This window comes from Trichosurus vulpecula, chromosome 8 (assembly GCF_011100635.1).
Source record: "Trichosurus vulpecula isolate mTriVul1 chromosome 8, mTriVul1.pri, whole genome shotgun sequence".
Lineage (NCBI taxonomy): Eukaryota > Metazoa > Chordata > Mammalia > Diprotodontia > Phalangeridae > Trichosurus > Trichosurus vulpecula.
Genome location: NC_050580.1, coordinates 74,379,633 through 74,399,678, shown reverse-complemented (window position 1 = coordinate 74,399,678; position 20,046 = coordinate 74,379,633). Strand labels below are relative to the sequence as shown.

Sequence of the window (20,046 nt, the reverse complement as noted above, 5' to 3'; positions counted from 1 at the left end):
TATGACAAGATCAAATTACTTAGTAGGTTTTTATGTTCCAACACAATATTATCAGTCCCTTTTATTGCATATGCCCATCCTTACGTAGATGAGGCAAGGTTTCAATAAATTGATTACTGTGGGTATTCCCTTTCTTATTGGAGCTGATTCCCTAGGGAAACATTGCATTTTTTAGTTATGAATGATAATCCTCAAACAGCATTAGAACAAGCTAAGTTGGGAAATATTAGATCAAAGTTTTATTTTCTCTTTCTCATTCTATTTTTTGCTTCTGTCTTATCACTCATAAAAATTGTTAGAAATATGAACATAATGACAATCCTTATAATGAGTCATTATTATTACATATAATACATTGAATTTATAGGAATGAAGAGTATGGAAAGCAAACTTATGTCTCATAATTTTGGGCTCAATTAGGTGTAAGATTTCTTGAAAGCAGAGGTACTGACCAGATGACCTTTGGGAGTCCCTTTTAACTATGTGATTCTATTATGATGGAGGAGCTTAAATTTCATTTAGTCCAATAATAGCCCTGTAAGAGACTTAGCAGGGAAGTATAACTAGGTCTATTCTATAGAGACTGTGACTGAGGTGGAGAGGAATTAAGTGACTTGCAGTCGGGCTTAACATCAGTAATAGAGCCCAGACTGGAATTTAGACCTAGTGAGGTCTGGTACAATATTATTTTCAATAGGTTGTTGTTGAATGGATGTCACCATTCCTAAATTTCATTGTAGGTTCACTTGAAGTAGGGATGAGCTATGAAGTTGAAATAACTCAAAATGTGGTTGTTGTATAACATTTCACAAGAAAGGTGACCACATTAAAACTATTTGATTTCTTGGGTGAACAGGTGATTTCAAACTCCTACCTGGCTGGTTGAGAGGACGAATCGATTGCTTGTCAAGTACGTTTCATCTGTGAACATCTCTGGCAGGTCTTTGCAGAGTCCTCGGGCTATTTCCCTCAGCCCCAGTAAGTGATTGTCAATTGCCATACCAGTGATGGCCTGGGTAGAATGGGAAGGTTATTTGATTTTATTTGGATATACTTTGCTTCATTCTATTCCGTTTCACTCCATTTTGCTCTGTTTTCTCTATTCTGTCCCATTCCCTTTCTTCCCTTACTCCATCCCATTCCACTGCAGTAAAACTCAGGATTTATGAGTTTCCAAAATTATTTCTGCTCCTTGAACCCTTCCATGTTACTTAGGCTATTTTTGTTTTTAATGACTAGGGATAGAAATACTACTGCATGATTCTGATGCTAATAATTTCAAGTCAATCTAACTATGGTTGCCTCCCATTAATGATGATAAAGCCAGCAGGTACTTGGAAGGATTGTGGCTATTTCCCCACTTCACTTCTAGGACTAATGCCTGGGAAGCTGCAATTCTATTTAAAGGATTAGAAAGAGAACTTCAAAAGGCATCCTTGATGGGTTTTGGGATTCTTACACAATGTGAGTCCAGGCTGTAGACAAGGAGAAAAACTTGATCAGGCTGTTGAAAGTTGGGATGCCATTGGCCCAAATGGAGTTAGGGCTTGTTTCTAGCACTAATGAGATTGTACTGCAGGAACAAGAGAAAAGGCTATGGTATAAGATTACTTAGCTCTGATGTGTGTAGCCTCATCACCAAGCTGAAGCCTCCATTCTCCAATGGTGATCCAAAGGGTGAGAAATGTATTTGAATGGCTGGCAGTTTAGTCTTTTTGGTGAACTGTTGGCAACTATTTCTTGTACCTAGAAATCTACGTGGTTAAAGCAAGAACCAGGTTCTTAGAAGTGGTTAGCTTCTTTCCAGACTTTTTCCAGAGGGGAAAACTAATTTAATGATTTTTTTAAAAGTCCCTTTGATCACATAAGATTTATAAGTTTCCTAACTAAATATATCAATGTCATGTCTTAAGGGAAACGGCAAGCTAATAGTAACCTTTGAGTGGGCATCCATGGTAATACTGTGCTAAATTAGGTCTAATGAGTTCTACATTTATATGATGTCAGTGTCACTGTTAAATCCTAATAAAGGGGAAAAACTGAAATCATAATAATTACACTTATTTTTCGAGGCAACAGGTTAGGGCTTTGACAACAGTTGTTCTAGGTTTGAGTGAATAAAATAGAACTGAATTACAGGCTCTCATCATTCCAATTGCTTAATTATGCTGAAGAATGGAATGGCATCCAACTACTACTACTTTTCAAATATACATGTAACCTTAATAGAATAGCAAGAACAATTAGTAAATTAATCAGTTATACAGGGTGTCACAAAAGTTTTAGTGCAGTCTAAAGTTATTAGGGCTTAAAGCTGCACTAAGACTTTGGGGACACCACTTCTGTTTAAATTTCTATAGCTAAGATTTTTTTCTTTATTTTAAATAAGAGGTTCTGTTTTGATTTTTCTGATTCCCCTAACTGCAAGTGCCTGCCCTCCTCAAACTACCTTGTATCTACTTTGTATAGATTTGTATTTATTAACTTTATATTTATGCTATGTGTTTATATATCCATATCTATCTACCCATAGGATGTAAACTCCTTGTCAGTGGGGATTGTTTTACTCTTTGAACTTGTATTACCAGTACCTAGAGCAGTGCAAGGCACATAGCAGATACCTAATAAATACTTGCTGATGGTTGATTAGGTTAATTAATGGCAATTAGTAAAGGAAAATGTATTTCAATCTCTACAAGTCTTGTAAAACTTTACTAATTTGGCTAAATTGGGAGGAGAATTCATTGTGTCTGAATTAGTGAAAAGTATGAATGAAGACTTTAAAAACAGAAAATCAGATCTTTTACTTTCTCTTATGTATAGTATTGAATTAGATCAACAATATGCCTCCAAGTTGGGATTGTTCTTTAAAGAATAGATGAAAATGATTTTAGACACCAAGCTAAAAATTAGGTCCTAATAAAGAAATAACAAACAGTGGGCTTCAATTGTTGTACTTTGCAAATAAAGTGAGTTCTTTGAAAGTACTGCAAAATAGTCTGTTCTCTGAAGCAGGAAAACATTTTCTGTTAAATCTTTACTCTTAATTTGCTTAAAGACACTTTTTTCATAGCTAGAACAAAGGTAAACTTCTTTCCAGGTCAGTTTAAATGATCACTAAGCATATGTGTATAGTTTGGTATGTGTATCTCTCTGTGCATCTACCTATATATCTAATGTGACACAATGAAACATGAAAATAGAGTCTCTGTTTTATCAGCACCAATTTTTGCCAAGCCCTGTTGATGTTCTTTAATTGCTAAGCTCTGTCATATTGTCTTTAATAAACACTGGTTCTAATTCCTGCAATTAAAAAAAAAAGCAGGGATCAAACTCACCAAAACAGTGTATTCTGTCTGAGCCCTGATGGCCTCTTTTAAAAGAAACATCTTCTCTGAGTCCTGCCAACAGATCAGAATTATATAAAATATAAGAGGTTTAAAGTATGACTCAGTAAAGGGCAGTACAGAGAGACCTATCAGAAGGGAACCAAATGACTGAGCTGCATGGAATTGTCATGCACTTTCTCCCTGGAGATGGAGCAGCATGGATTATTTGTGAAGTCCAACTAAAATAGCTACACCTACCGGGACAGATGATTTTTCATCAATCATTGCTTTCACAAAAGCCAATGCTTCAGGAGTTGCCGACCTAATGTTGTCAACTCGTCCCTCTTCAAATCGGCGAATGGAAGCACTTTCATATGTAGGGACGAGTCTCTGGTGGCATCTGCGCAGAATGAAGTATGAATGGCAAATAATTTATTTGGGAGGAATCATAAATGCTGGAAGAAAAATAGCCTCAGTAGGCTTCATTTTTACAGTCCTGATTTTATTTGGCCTAGTATTTCATTTTAATGTTAGTAGAGTTCTATAAGAGATCCCCTAAAGATGGATGTTAAAGCTCTTCTAATATGAAGGGTTGAATATAGTAACATGTATTTATTATGCATTGCTGGTAAAGGAGAAAAACATTGGCTGATGTCTTAAAAAATATACATTGCGAAATCTAGAATTTGCTGAGAGATTTGAAGAATGATTAGTAGTAGAGAATGAAATAATTGTGTAATTAATCATTTGCCCTTACTGGGAATCTGTTTTATTTAAAACCTCACAAGCATTACCTTATTGTTTGTTCTAAGCAGAGAGAAACCTTAGGCTAAGGGGGAAAAGAAAAGCTACCTAGTTCTTTTCCAGAAGGCAGCTGGGTTTTGAATATATATCAGGACCTGATGAATTTCTATTCATCTCTGCTAGAGTGACCACTGTTCTCAAGGCTTCAACAAAACAAAATAAAACAAAATTTGTTTCTGTATTCATATAGTAAGCCATGGTAGGCCAGGGCCCTGGGGAGGCATTGTTTTTAGTGGGCATTGCATGCCCAACATGGTGACGTTTTTCTCACTGAAGTCTTCATAATCAACAAAAATGTATTAAGTACCCATTATGTGCCAGGTGCATGTGCGTTGACATGATCCTGAAGATGTACTAATGAATAGAATGTAGAGGAAAAATAGAAGATGACTAAGGTCAGAATCTTGAGGAGCAACCACTATAATGAGTGAGAAGGAGGACAAGCAGTTAGTGAATGAAGAAAAAGAGCAGTTAGAAATAAGAAAACTTGAAAAATGTGGCATCTCTAAAGCCAAAGGAGGAAAGGGTATTCATTCATTAAGAAGGGGTCAATGTCAGATGCTGCAGAGAGGTCAGAGGGCTAAAAGAAATTTCACTGGATTTGACAATTAGGAGCTTATTGATGACTTTCAAAGTAGCAGTTTTAATATAGTGACAGGATAGGACCCAAACAGAAGGGATTGATGAGAGGTCTATGCTTTATATATAGACAACTTTTTCAAGAAGTCTGGCCATGAAGAGGAGAAAAAAAATGTTGATGGTAGCTGAATGGGGTAAAAGAGTAGAAGAAGGCTTTTATATATATACATATGTGTGTTGTAAAAATGAACAATTTTGTGAACTTTGATAAACTATGAATAAGATTAGAACCAGCAGAACAATTTAAAACACTTTGAAAACAATTTTGAAAGCTGTAAGAACTATGATCAATAAAATGACCTTTCATGATCTCAGAGGATCAATAATGAAAAATGCTATCCATTACAGAGAGGTGATGGAGTTAGGGTATAGAATGAGGCATATATATGTAGATATATATTCATATATCTACATTATGTGGACCCATACAGCCATTGGGATAATTTGCTTGACTATGCATATTACCAGAAATTTTCTTTTTTTCATTTTCTTTTTAATAGAGATGGGAAGGAGAAATAGATATCTCTTAAAAAAATACAGAGATGTGAGGGAGCTCTACAGTTGTAAAATGTTGAATAAACTTTAAGACAATGTCACTATATTATTCATTTTACTTACTTATAAAAGACGTCTTGTGAAATGGGAGTAATCTGTAAATGTTCATAATGCAAAAATTAAACATAGCAATAAATTGAAAGTGAAAAAATATATTAAAAAAGAAAAAGGAAGAGATTGAAGATATATGAGAAAGATGACTTTGAAGCAAGGTTCTGAAGGATATAGTAGCTGTTAAGATCAAATTAGCCTTAGAAAAGAATAGGAGTATCTCTTTTCTGAGACAATTTGGTAAAAACTTTAACATGAAATTCCTAATGTCTTCAACCATGACTCACAGAAGGTTCAAGAAAGTATCTGCCTCATACTAGAGATAAAGATTCAAAATGATCAAATACTTATGAACTTTCAGAAAGAGAAAGAGAGAGAGAGAGAGAGAGAGAGAGAGAGAGAGAGAGAGAGCGCGCACATATTTGTCTTGTTTTCAAATGTCCAGATGATTCAAGGAAAAGTTCATGAAAAATATACCTATGAAACATTTTGTATTCTTGACATCCAACAGGACTGGTATTTCTAATTTGAGAATATTTCTATGCTCATTACTTCTCCAAAAGTAAAATATACTTCATGATAATTGTTCATCGTGACAGAAATCTGGATGAGTACAGGGTAAAGAAATGAGATTGTATGGTATTACTTCATATGCTGTTATTTAACTTTTTAATGTTATGCATTTCAAACCTTTTATTTTACAGGTGAGGAAACTGAGGCCCAGAGAAGTGAAGTGATTTGTCATAAGGCCACACAGACAGTAAGTAGCAGAGCTTGTATTTAACCTTTCAAGCCTTGTATTAAAACTGTGGTGTCTCACTATAGCATGGTGATGACTTTAAGGATACGCCAGTAGAGTGTACAAACCCTGTTGGTACTGCCAAACTGGAAAAAGTTCCCAGTACCATATGCTTATGGTGTGCTTGCCATCCAAGTACCAGCAAGATAGATAAAGAGAGCTTCCTCATTGGAAGATTGATGTGGTGGTGTTCACTGGTAACTCTTGTGGACTTACAGTCCATATTGGTGGAGGGAATACCTCTGCTGATGAAATCATAGATTTTTTGAAGTGTAGAAGTCTAAAGATTTCCAAATTTTGTGTGCTACTATGAAAATATCCATATCATAGAAGAATATGCATATGCATAAACATAGATGTAGACATAGACTGCTTATGTATATCCCCATAGTTAGATACTAAAGAGAGGTAGTCACAAAGGAGAAGGAGAAATAGCATCTGGGATACCCAGAAATTCTCATAAGACAAAAATCTAAGAAAAAAGTCAGTAGCAAAACCCATGGTTTAAATGTGTAGTGAACAAATACCCAAAGTTTAGGCAACAAATAAGAGGAATTTGAAGTCTTAATATAAGGAAACAAATTTGACCTCACTGGTATCACTGATACGTAGCATGGCTTAGGCCATGGCTCAGGAGGAGTATATCTTATTCAAAAGAAACAAGATAGGTTAAAGGGTATGGTAGGGATAGCAATGTATTGAAAAGGTATCCTTAGAAAACAAAATCCAAGAACCAGAGTAAGCATGCCTGAGAGTATTTGTTGAAGGTCAAAGGAAGGAGAAATAAAAGTGATCATGTCACTGCAGTATACTGCACACCATCTGGAGTGGAAGAGGAAATGCATATGGAGCTTCGAAAACAAATCTCAAGCCTGGTACAGAAGCATAAGATAGTAGTGGTGGTAGGTCTTCAGTGTGACAGACATGTTAGAGCTCTTTGCCCAAATCAGAGCAATAAATAATAACTTCTTTTTGAGGGGGAAAGGCAGGGCAATTGGGGTTAAGTGACTTCCCCAAAATCACACAGCTAGTAAGTGTGTCAAGCCTGACTCCAGGGCCAGTGCTCTACTCACTGTGCCACTTAGCTGCCCCTAAATAATAACTTCTTAATCTGCCTTAATGATAATTCCATTCTTCAAAAGGTAGAGAAACTAATAAGGGTAAATTTTATTTTCAATCTGATCTTCACTAATATTATGCTATGCATTTCAAACCTTTTATTGCTGGGATAAAAATGATGGGAAACTTTGGGATAAGTGACCACTCCATTTTAGAGTTTATGATAGAGGGGATAATATATTGGCATAGACAGACATACATTGTAGATTTAGGAAAAGCAAAATTCAGTGGGGACAGAGGAAAGATAGGATTCCATGAAGGTTTTAGTTTTAGAGAAAATCAACCCAGGAAGGATGGGAGATATTAAAGAATAAAATTCCAAAGACAAAAAGGAAAACTTTTAATAAGGAGGAAGAATGAGATTTGTTTGAAGACAGCAGTGTGGATTTGCCGAACTCACCATCTCAACTTAGATTTTAAAAACAAATGTACGGAAGATAGAGGCAAAGTGAGGTAAAATAAATGTTAGTGTAGCACAGCCCTGCAAAAATAGTGGTACAGATGTTGATGCTTGGAATGAGCTGGGGCTGGTATAGGAATCCAAGGAAGACAAAACGGGATTCTTTTTTAGCTATGTTTGGAGAAAAAGTTGGATCAAAGAAAGGATGGGACCTTTGCTTGGAGGTGGATATGATGGTGATAAATCGCAGCAGAGAGAAGGTAAAGCTGCTTAATTTTTATGTTTCTGATTTCTCTGCAAAAAGAATTATCTTTACATTGGAAATGATGGAACAAAAATGATCAACAGGGAATTGATGACCAAGATAAGAAATAGCAGGATAGCACCTAATTTCCCTTGATGAATTCAAGTCACCTAGCCCAGATGAAATATATTCTGAGATCCTGAAAGAACTGGCAGATGTAATTGCTGAGCCAATATTAGTGGTGATCTGAAAGACCACTGGAAACAAGAGAGATGCCACAAGAGTGGAGAAAGACAGATGTTCTGATTTCCAAAAAAGGAAAGAAAATGGAGAGTCCAAACTATAAATGAACTTGACTTGTATAGATATACTTTACAAATATACGCATACATTATTTCCTAGTAAAACTCTAGAAAAGATCATTAAAGAGACAGTTGGTAAATATCTAAGTAAGGAAGCAGTAATTACAAAGAGTCAATATGGCTTCATTAAGAATGTTATGCTGAACTAACCTCATTTCATTTTTTGACAGGATTACTAAACTAATAGATAAGAATGCAATTGATATAGTTTGCTTAGCGAAGTTTTTTTTTTAATCAAAGTTTTAAATAAAATATGCTGTTCTTTTGGAGAAAATGGGGAGTAATGGGTATAGTAACAATCTTGCTAGCAGCCACTGTGGCTGTGTAAGACCAACAACAACCAGCACACAGAAGGCCTGCTAACACAGGTTCTTTGATCTACTTTTCTAAGGAAAGAAACTTTAAGGGGTTAACAATCTCACTTTAATTAAACATACAAATACAACTCACTTAGTTCAGGAGGAAAAGCCAGCACGCTGAACTTCAGAACAAATACAAATAGAAATTACAAACATCAACAGACAGACCTTGTCTGATTCAAATCACAATTCATAGTTACCAGAGAATCACCGACATCTATCTGGGTTACAAAACTGGGGGGCGGTTACGACTTGCCCAGAGTCTCAACACTCCTTCCATGAGTGTGCTCCAAAAATCAAACATCAAGCTCCCCTCATTTATATCCAGTTTGGAGCCCTGAGGGCTCTGACCTCACGCAGGCTAGGTGTGTGAAAATTCCCCATCCCCAGCATCATATCATACACAAGTCAATGACTCTTGATTGCCTCAGTGCTGAGAAATAGCTGAGAAATACTCCAAGACAAAGACAGCAAAAGGTTTCCCACCAATTCAAACAAAGGGGACACTTGATAGTCTTAGCATCCCAAAAGGGAAGCATAGGGAAAAGTCTGATTGCCTTAAACAATGGGTTATGTGAAATTTAATTATATGGATTCAGAACTTGTTGGATGGCCAGACTCAAAGAATAGTTGATAATTATTCAATGTCAACTTGGCAGGGGGTCTTCAATAGAATATTCCAAATATTTGTGCTTGGATTGTGCTGTTTAACATTTATATCAGTGACTTGGATAAAAGCATAGATGGCCTGCATATCAAATTTGCAGATGATGCCAAACTAGGAGGGATGGCTAACACAGTGTATGACAGAATTAGTACATAAAAGAACCTTGGGAGGCTGGAGGGAGCATTGGATTGAATATGACAAGATGAAATTTATTAGGGATAAATAGAAAGCCTTACACTTGGGTACAGAAATCAACTTCACAAGAATAAGATAGAAGAGGCATCGTTAGACAGCAGTTCTGAAAAAATTCTGAAGGTTGAAAGGGAGTCAAGATAGTGGATTAGAGGCAGCCCAATGAACTCTCAATATTTCGCTCCGAACAACATTTAAAAATAATGCCCTAGATCAAATTTTGGAGTGGAAGAACCAACAAAAGGTCAGGGTAAGAAGTTTTTCTGGCCTAAGAAAACTTGGGAGGTTGCCAGGAGAAGTTTGTGTGGAGGTCTGTTCAGAGACCACATACACACTGGCAGCAACAGTGATCGCAGCAGCAGCAGCAGCTTTGGGAACTCTCAGGCCAAACAAGTGGTCAGAAAGAGATTACAGGGGACCTTTTGCTGGCACTAGGCACAGCTGGCACGGACTGGCAGCTCTACTGCTCATACACAATTCTGGATTTCAGTTCCAGGGTGGAGGGGAGTGCTAGGGGTCAGTCATAAGATCAGGGGCCCTGGTCACAGTTCCAAGGCAAAGAAGAGCACTAGTACTATGGTTATGGGAGAGCAGGGGCCTTTCCTGGGTAAAACTTAGGGCATAGACCAGGAGAGCAGTGACGACACTTCTTCTAGAATCACATAACCTTGGAAGCACTAAAAACTTGCACACTCCCAGAATTAGCTCTACAAACAGCATCACAAAAAAGCCTAAAGCTTGGGACAGTGCCTCCCCACTTCCAGGTAAGCAGAGCATAAAGTTCAAAGTCAATAAATAGGCTGGAAAATGTGTAAACAATAAAAAAAGAATTTGACCCTGAAAAGCTACTATGGTGACAGGAAAGACCAAGACACAAGTTCAGGAGAAGATAGCCGTGTAACAACAGCTACAACCGAAGTCCCAAAAATGCTAATTGGACCCAAGTCCAACAAAAATTCCTAGAAGAGTTAAGTAGATAAGGGTGGTAGAGGAAAAACTGGGAAAAGAAATGAGAGTAATGCAAGCAAATTAAGAGGAGGATTAACAGCTTGGTAAAATATTGAAGAAAATAACACCTTAAAAAACAGAATTGGCCTAATGGTGAAAGAGGCACAAAAATTCACTGAAGAAAATAATTCCTTAACAATTAGAATTAGACAAGTGGAAACTAATGACTCCATGAGACTTCAAGAAAGAATAAAACAAAGTCAAAAGAATGAAAAAAATAGAAGAAAATGTGAAATATCAGAAAAACAACTGACCTGGAAAAATATATTAAGAAGAGATAATTTAAGAATTATTGAACTACCAGGAAGGCATAATCAAAGAAATAAACTAGACATAATATTTCAAGAAATAATCAAGGAAAACTGCCCAATATCTTAGATCCATAGGGTCAAACAGAAATGGAAAGAATCCACTGATGACTTCCTAAAAGAGATCCCAAAATGAAAAATACCAGGAATAGTATAGCCAAATTCCAGAGCTCCAAGGTCGCAGAGAATATACTTCAAGCAGCCAGAAAGAAACAATTGAAATATTGTGCAGCCACAGTCAGGATCACACAATATTTAGTAGTGGCTTCTACATTAAAGGAGCAGAGGGCTTGGGATATGATATTCCAGAAGACAAAGGAGTTGGGATTACAACCAAGAATAATCTACCCAGCAAAACTGAGTATAATCCTAAGGAGGAAAATGGATATTTAATGGGAGAGAGGACTTTCAAGCATTCCTGATGAAAAGACCAGAGCTGAATAGAAAATTTGACATTCAAATATAATACTCAAGAGAAGCATAAAAAGGTAAACACAAAAGAGTAATCATAAAGGTCTCAATAAAGTTAAACTTATTTACATTCCTACATGGGAAGATGATCCATGTGAGTCCTAAGAACTTTATCATTATTAAGGAGTTTGCATAGATGCAGGGCATGGATGTATAGAGGGCATAGAATGATCTCCCAAAAAATGAAGGTATTAGAGGGATGCACTGGGAGAAGGGGAAAGGGAGAGGCAGAATAGGGAAAATCTTCTCACATAAAAGAGGTATGTAAGGAAAAGCTTTTGTAGAGGAGGGGAAAATGGGATGGCAGGCAATGTTTGAACCTCATTGTCATCAGAATTGGTTCAAAGATGGAAGAATATATATATACGTATACAGTTTTGTATAGACATGCAACTTACCTAATAGGGAAATAAGAGGGGAAGGGGATAAGAGAAAGGGGGGGATTGATAAAAGAGAGGGCAGATTAAGGGAGGCAGTGGTTAGAAGCAAAATAGATTTTTGAAGAGGGAAAAGAGAAAAAGAGAAAATAAGAAATAAAAGAAAATAGGATAGAGGGAAATACATAGTAATCATAACTGTGAATGTGAATGGGATGAGCTCACCCATAAAACAGAAGCAGAGAGCAGAATGGATTAGAAACCAGAATCCAGCAATGTGGTATTTGTTTGTTTGGTTTTTTTTTTTACAAGAAACACTCTTGAAACAGAAAGATACATGCAGTATTAAAATAAAGGACTGGAGCAGAATCTAATATACTTCAGCTGCGGTAGGGGTAGCAATCATGATCTCAGACAAAGCAAAAGTAAAACTAGACCTTAAAAGGGCTAATCAGGGAATCTACATTTTGATAAAAGGTACCATAGACAATGAAATAATATAAAAAATTTTTACAGCAAGTTTTTCTGATAAAGGCCTCATTTCTCAAATATATACTGAGTATAGAACTAAGTCAAATTTATTAAAATAAGAGGCATTCCCTAATTGATAGGTGGTCAAAGGATATAAACAGGCAGTTTTCAGAAAAAGAAATCAAAGCCATTTATAGTGATATGAAAAATGCTGTAAAACACTATTGATTAGAGAAAGTCAAATTAAAACAACTCTGAGGCATACCACCTCATATCTATCAGAAATGACAAATGCTGGAGGAGATGAGGGTGAAATAGGTACACTTATGAACTGTTGTTGGATTAGTGAACTAGTCCAACTATTTTGGAGAAAAATTTGGAACTAGGCCCAAAGGGCTATATAACTGTGCACACCCTTTGACCCAGAAATATCACTACTAGGTTTATATCCCAAAGAGATCAAAGAAAAAGGAAAAGGATATCTCAATCTCTATCTATCTATCTATCTATCTATCTGTCTGTCTGTCTGTCTGTCTATCTGTCTGTCTATCTATCTATCTATCTATCTGTATACATTTACACACAATATAGCAACTCTTTGTGGTAGCAAAGAATTGGAAATTGAGGGGATGCTTATCAATTGGGGAATGGTTGAACAACTTGTAATATGTGATTGTGATAGAGTACTGTTACATTGTGGGAAATGATGGGGAGGGTGGTTTCAGAAAAGAACATGGTAAGAAGTGAAGTTAGAAGAACCAGGAGACCCTCGTGCACAGTAACAGCAATGTTGTAATGATTATCAACCGGAAAAGCCTTGGCTGCTCTGATCATTACAGTGATCTAAGACAATTGCAAGGGACTCATGATGAAAAAATGCTACCCACCTCCAGAGGGAAAAGTGATGAACTCTGAGTGCAAATTGAAGTATAATGTTCTCACTTTCTTTATTTTTCTTGCTTCATTTTGAAATATGGCTAATATCGAAATATGTTTTGCATGATTTCACATGTATAATTAATATCATATTGCTTGCGTTCTTGGTGGGTGGGGTGGGAGGGCAGAAGGGAATTTGAAACTCAAAATTTAAAAAGAAAAGAATGTTAAAAATAAAGTTTAAATTTTTTTGGAGGTTTAGTGGACTCTATATGAATCAATAGTATGATATTGCAACCAAAAAAATCTACTGTAATCTTGGGCTGCCATTAAAAGGGGACATTGCTTCCAGAAATAGGGAGATGATAATCCCTCTGAACTCTACCCCCATCAGACATCATCTGATTCCCTTTGTCTGTTTCTCTCTCTCTCTACACGTACAAATATATACATACATATATACAAACATATACATATATATGTATATGTGTGTGTGTGTGTATTTATATATGTGTATGAGTCTAGTGTGGATAAAGCCATAACTAGGGCAAGCCTTTGTAAGATGCCTGCCATCCCAAAGGTATCCTGTTAAAAGGTCTCAGAAACCAGACTTAATTAATTTCTTAGTGATTTAAAACATAGTTGAAACCTGAATCCTATAGCCCCTGTTTGGTTGAGTATTTTTCTTTTCCTTCAGAGTTTTTTTTATTAGTGTTATTTTATGGGCATCAGGGATATTGTGCTTCCTTACTTAGAGGGTTTATATGCCCATCCTAAATGTAGGAACAATATATCCTATCAGGAATATCAGTTTATTGTATGCAGAGGAAAAAAAAATTTAGGTGCATTTCTTTAGAACCAAGAGGACTCAGTCCTTACTTTTAAAAGGTCTATTCTTTGATTTTGTTTTACTCACCTATAAAAGGACAACTGGAGTGCCACTTGAATATAAGCATCTGGGCTGGTCCTTTGTTTCTTAATGAATTCTTTCCCATAGCTTTCAAACTTATGAACAGTGAAGTCAAGATTCTTCACTATCCTGAGAATAAAAAGAAAATTATTTTTTAACATAAAATATGATTTACATTTTCATTTCTTCAACATACATATCAATACTACCTCACACACTGTAACTTCTCAATTCTCAGTCTACTCAGTTCTCATGACCTGGTCTGTCACTCTACCTTATCTATAGATACCTGAAGTGAGAGATGCCTCTACTCTTGATTTTTCTATCATCCATAAGTGTTCTGCTTCCATGTTCATAAACTCCAAAATTTCTTTATCTCGGAAGTTCTTAACCTGTTGTACATGAACTTAAAATTTTTTTGGATAAGTATAGTTAGATATAATTGGTTTCCTTTATAATCTCATGTGATTTATTTTATGTATTTGAAAACAGTATTTCGAGGAGTCCGTAGGCTTCACCAGATTGTCCATTACACAGGAAAGGTTAAGGACTCTTGCTTTATGTGATCATAATCTTTTATCATTTCATCTTTCCCTCCACCTTACAATCCCTAACCCAGTTCTACCATTCTCATCAAGACCTCCCATCACTCCACTACTAACTTTCCCCCAGGCAATCATCCCTATTCATTGGTGAAACAATTCCACTCTATATTATCCTCTACACTCAAACCCCTTGTCCACTTGTCCTGAAGTGATTATACTTTACTAAACCTGAACCTTGATTTATTTCCACTATCCACCGCCTTCAATCCTATTCACTTGCTATCCTACAAGGCTGGAGAAAATCACAAAACTGTGCTGACTTGGATCTTTTATAAATTTATATTACGTAGTCTCAACTGGGATTTCACTGCAGCAAGGCAATGATTTCTCACTTCCCTAATTAACTCACTATTCCACTTGCTACAGTGGCCATTCCAAAGCTTTTCATCCTTTCTGAAGCTTCCTATGGTACTCTCTCCCCTAACCATTTTGGCCGAGAGCCTTATTTCATATATAAATGAAAAAAAATTGAGGCCTTATTCTAAGAGCTCCCTGTTTTCTCCTCCTCTTCATCTCACATCACTCAAATGACTTCTCTCACTATCTCCTCCTTTACTCCTGTCTCATGAAGAGATAGCCCTTCTCCTTACCAAGGCAAATCATTCTACTTATACAAGTCATCCCATTCCTTCCTGCCTTCTGCAGCAGACTACCCCCTCTATTATCTCTGCTTTCTCACTAACTTTTAATCTCTTCCTAGCTACTGGCTGCTGACCTGCTGCCTACAAACATGCCCATGTCTCCTCCATCTTTAAAAAACTCACGTGATCTGACCATACTTGCTAGCTAACATCCTATATCTCATCTCTGTGGCTAATCTCCTTCAGAAAGGCATCTACATTAGGTGCCTGCACTTCTATGCCTCTCATTGGATTTTAACTCCTTTATAGTCTGGCTTCTGATTGTATATTTCAAGTGAAACTGCTCTCCCCAAAGTTACCAATGATCTCACAATTGCTATGTCCAATGACCTTTTCTCAGTCTCATGCTTCATGACTTCTTTATCTTTGCTGCTGGTCACCCTTTTCTCCTGGACATTCTCTTCTCCCTAGAATTCTCTCTAGTGACGCTGTGCTCTCCTGGTTCTTGTCTAACTCCTCCTCCTCAGTTTCCTTTGCTGGATCTTTGTCCAGGTCATGCCCATTTACTGCGGAGTGTCACCCAAAGCTCTGTTCTGGGCTCTCTTCTCTTTTCCCTTTATATTATGTTGCTTGGTGACCTCAGGAGTTCCCATGAGTCCAATTATCTCTAGTCAGATGATACACAGATCTATTCTCTCTCCTAAATTCCAGTTTCATGTGAACTGATTTTTGCGTATCTTAAACTGAAGATTATTGAGTTCAGGAACTGTATTTGCCTTTCGTTGAATTCTCAAAGTTTTGCATAGAGCCTGGTACATAACAAATATTTTAATAATGCTTGTTGAGTGGCTGAATTCAGTGAGTATTTATTGAGTACCTCTCATAGGCCTACTTGACCTTGTGTAGGATGATAGATGGTATAATCTCTATACTTAAGGAATTGACACGTCTGTCAAGGAGACAACATGTACACATGTACAACATTCTATCTCCTGCTTCAGCTACATTTGGTCAGCTCACTCTCCCAATCCCTGTCCCCCTCCCCATTCCTGAAATGCTTATGGTCCTCATGTATGTCTTGGAGAACACCTAGCTTCTTTTAAAGCATACCTTGCATGATCCTGCTAAATGATACTGTGGTCTCCCTCTCTATTTACTTTTCTGTTTTTCTGTTGAGTCTTTTCAGTCATGTGACCCCACTTTGGGATTTTCCTGGAAAAGATACTATAGCAGTTTGCCATTTCCTTCTCCAGCTCATTTTATAGATGAGGAACTGAGGCAAACAGGGTTAAGTGACTTGCCCAGAGTCAAACAGCTAGTGGGTATCTGAGGCTGGATTTGAACTCACGAAGATGAGTCTTCTTGATTCCAAGCCCAATGATCTGTCCACTGCACCACCTGGCTGCCCTGTTCTCTGTTTACTTGTTTTATTTCCTCAGCTTCTGCTCTGAGTATGAACTGAATATGAAATAAGTATATCCTGTACCCAGAGGTGTGCTGGTAAATGTTTTACAACTTGCTTTCTCGACAACAAAAACAACGAAAAGTACACAGCCCACTTACAAATTTGATCTGCATTATTAACATTTTCTCCATAACTTTCTTAAGTCTAGAAATCAACAAAATAATAGATCAAGTTGATTTGCAGCATTTCCTAATTTCTGAGGTCCAAGTGCTATCACTGAAAATTTAACAGTTGACTTTTGAGCTCTGGTAGGAACTGTCTCCAGTCCACTCCTGTGTTAGATTGCATAGTACAGATTATCGGTGTTATTAGATGTAGGCAGGAGAAATCAGGGAAGGAGGGTAGAATTTGAATCATTAGATAAAATATTTCATCTGAAAATAAAATTTCAATAAGTATTCACAGCATATGAATCAGATTAAAACATGATTTATGTGCCTTAAGAATATGTAATGATATTACATTCAGCATCTATTACTGATTTTTTTTTGCAGTGCTAGTAATCCAGTTCCTGGAAAAAAAACATGAAAAATAATCATTATCAAATAAAAAGCTACACTAAAACTTGAATTGAAGACTCTGCCCTGGAGGTTTCCAGAATGTCCACCCTGGGCCCTGCCTCATCTGGTTCACTATTTAAAGCAGGTTCCAGGTGTGCTGCACTCTATTCCCTTCTCCCTGGCTATTTTTTCAACTACCATGCTGGGCCTGTCTCCTTGGTTATAAAATTCGGATCAAATTCATTGGGACATTGCTTTTGGAAGGGATTTGTCAATCTACTCCTATGCTATTCTCTTTACCACCCCAGTAACTTTATAGGCAAAAGTGCTCCTTCATTTCAGAGAGGACCAATGGACTCGCTTGTGAATTAGTTCTAAGTGAAACAGTTGCACAAAGTCATTAGCTTTATTCTCTCTTCCAGAGTCACCAAAGTCCAGTGGCAGGACAAAAGTCAAGATGACGGGCAATGGCCCAGCATGCAGTAGATGACCTTGATGTCTTTGATGTCTAACCAAACTCTAAGCCTGCATGGTCCCTGCTTCAGCCACTTCATAGCCTTTGGAACAAATTGTTGTCTTCCGTCTGTTCTCTTAGGGGAAGTCTTCACATGCTTGGGTCTCACTGATGGGTCTGAGGCCTGTTTGTTACCCTAAACCCAGTGGTTTAGCCTGTCTGCCAAGAGGGTTTTACTGGAGTGTGGCCACTGTGCATACTACAGCTTCTTGGAGCCACAGATGAGAGTTGGATGATAGGTGGACACCAGAGGAGCATGAGGAGCTCTGAAAAGGGCTTGGCAAACCCTCTCACCAGAGGTGCTAATCCTCCCTGAACATTCCAGGCACCCCATGTTCCCCCATGTTACATGTTCACATGTAAGTAGATACACACACACACACACACACACACACACAAAGTAAATACAAGGTAATTTATGAGGATGGGGGCACTAGCAACTGAATGTTCACCACTCTTATGAAGGATGTGCTCTGAAAAAGTAGAAATCCCTGCAGATGATAAGGTTCTTCACCTGAGACTATTTGTATATTCCATTATGCCTTCCTCAAATTACCTGGTTTTTATTTTATGAAATTTTTATAAATTTGTTTAGTATATTCTAAATGTACTTGTCTCTTTCTAGTGATAAGCCTCTTCATATTTAGCTAAGCTGGTTCTCTGGCAGCAGACATCAAGCTTATACTAAACTCCTTTTCAGTTTGTCAAAACCCATCAGAACTTACCTTCCGCTGGTATAACCTTTGAGAATTTTGAGTCAACTCTCTTCCATGATGGAGCTTAAGAGTAGAACTTTTGTACGGTTGATTTTTATACCCATATTTAGATTTTTCACTTATCTCCATTTAATTTAATATTTTAAAAACATTTTTAATTGATATGTTATCTCATATCACCATAATTTTCCCCAGTTATCCCTTCCCCTCCATAAGAGTTTTCCCATATAACAAATAGTTCTTAAGGACAAAAAAAGAAAGAGAAGAGGAAAAAATCAGCACAATTGATCAATACATTGAAGAAGTCTGAAAATGTGTGCAATGTATAACACACATGGACCTCCATCTCTGCAAAGGGATGGGGGTTGGAGGGAAGGGATTATCTTCTTCTGTCTCTCCTTTCAAGCCATGCTTGTTTGTTATAATTTTGCAGCATTCACTTTTGATTTTTTTGGTTGTTCTTCCCATTTACATTGTTGTAGTCATTTAGTCATTGTGTATGTTGTTTTCATGACCTTCCTTGCTTCGTTCTGCATCAGTTCATGTAGATCTTTTCCATGCTGCTCTATATTCATTTCATTCATCATTTCTTATAGCACAATAACATTCCATTACATTCATGTACCACAATTTGTTTAGCCATTCCCCAATCAGTGGGCATCTAATTTGTTTTCTGTTATTTACTATCACAAAAATGGGTGGGGCTATACATATTTTGTTGTACATAGGGGACTTTTTTCTTATCAATGGCTTCTGGATTAAAGGGTATGGACATTTTAGTCACTTTACTTGCATAATTCCAAATTGATTTCCAAAATGATTGTATTGATTCATAGTTACTCCAGTGTACTAGTGTGCTTATCTTCCCACAACCCGTCCAATGTTGACTTATTGTCATCTTTTGTTGTAGCGAAACCTCACAATTGTTTCAATGTGTATTTCTCTTGTTCTTAGTGATTTAGACCATTCTTTTATATGGTTGTTAATAGTTTTTAATTCTTTTGAAAACTGTTTCTTCATATCTTTGGGCCACTTATCAATTGGGGAATGGATTTTGTTCATATATATATATGTATACAGATAACATATATGTGTGTCTATGTGTATGTATATATGTATGTGTTAATTGTTTATATATCTTGGGTACCAAACCCATATCAAGAAAATTTGATACAAAGATTTTTTTGCCCCATTTAACCTTCTTATCCTAGATGTATTGATTTTATCTGTGCAGAAATTTTTCAGTTTTGTGTAATCAAAGTTATTTATTTTATCTATTGTAATTGCATCTGTTATTTGGTTAAGAATATGTATCCTATCTATAGCTGTGAAAAGTATGATTTGCTTCTTTTTCTATTTTTTTGTAGTATGATTTTTAATATTAAGTTCATGTATCTATTTAGAATGTATTTCAAAATATCATATAAGGTGTTGCCCTAAGCTTAATTTCTGCCTTTCCAATTTTGCCAGTAGTTTTTTTTTTTATTAAATAGAGAGTTTTTTCCTCTGGGTTATTGAATTACGTTGTTTCTGATTCTCCCTTGTCTACCTCTGTTTTTAAGCTAATACTAGATGGTTTTTGACGGTGGCTGCTTTATGATACCTTCTTATCATTTCCTTTAATATTCTAGAATCTCAGGAGTGGGGAACCTGCAGCGTCAAGGCCACATGTGATCTTCTAGGTCCTTGGGTGCAGTCTTTTGACTGAGTCCAAGTTTTACAGA

General features: G+C 36.7%; 1 protein-coding gene across 1 annotated transcript in view; it reads right to left on the bottom strand.

Annotated features, from left to right (window-relative positions):
• The window catches only part of CHAT (choline O-acetyltransferase), a 97,115-nt gene that overhangs the window by 1,984 nt on the left and 75,085 nt on the right, over positions 1–20,046 (bottom strand). Inside the window, exons 10-13 of the mRNA XM_036736328.1 lie at positions 13,948–14,070; positions 3,588–3,729; positions 3,339–3,401; positions 875–1,012 (exon numbers count right to left, since the gene is read on the bottom strand). Of these exons, the coding sequence (XP_036592223.1) occupies positions 875–1,012; positions 3,339–3,401; positions 3,588–3,729; positions 13,948–14,070 (466 nt within the window). The remainder of the gene's footprint in view (positions 1–874; positions 1,013–3,338; positions 3,402–3,587; positions 3,730–13,947; positions 14,071–20,046) is intronic.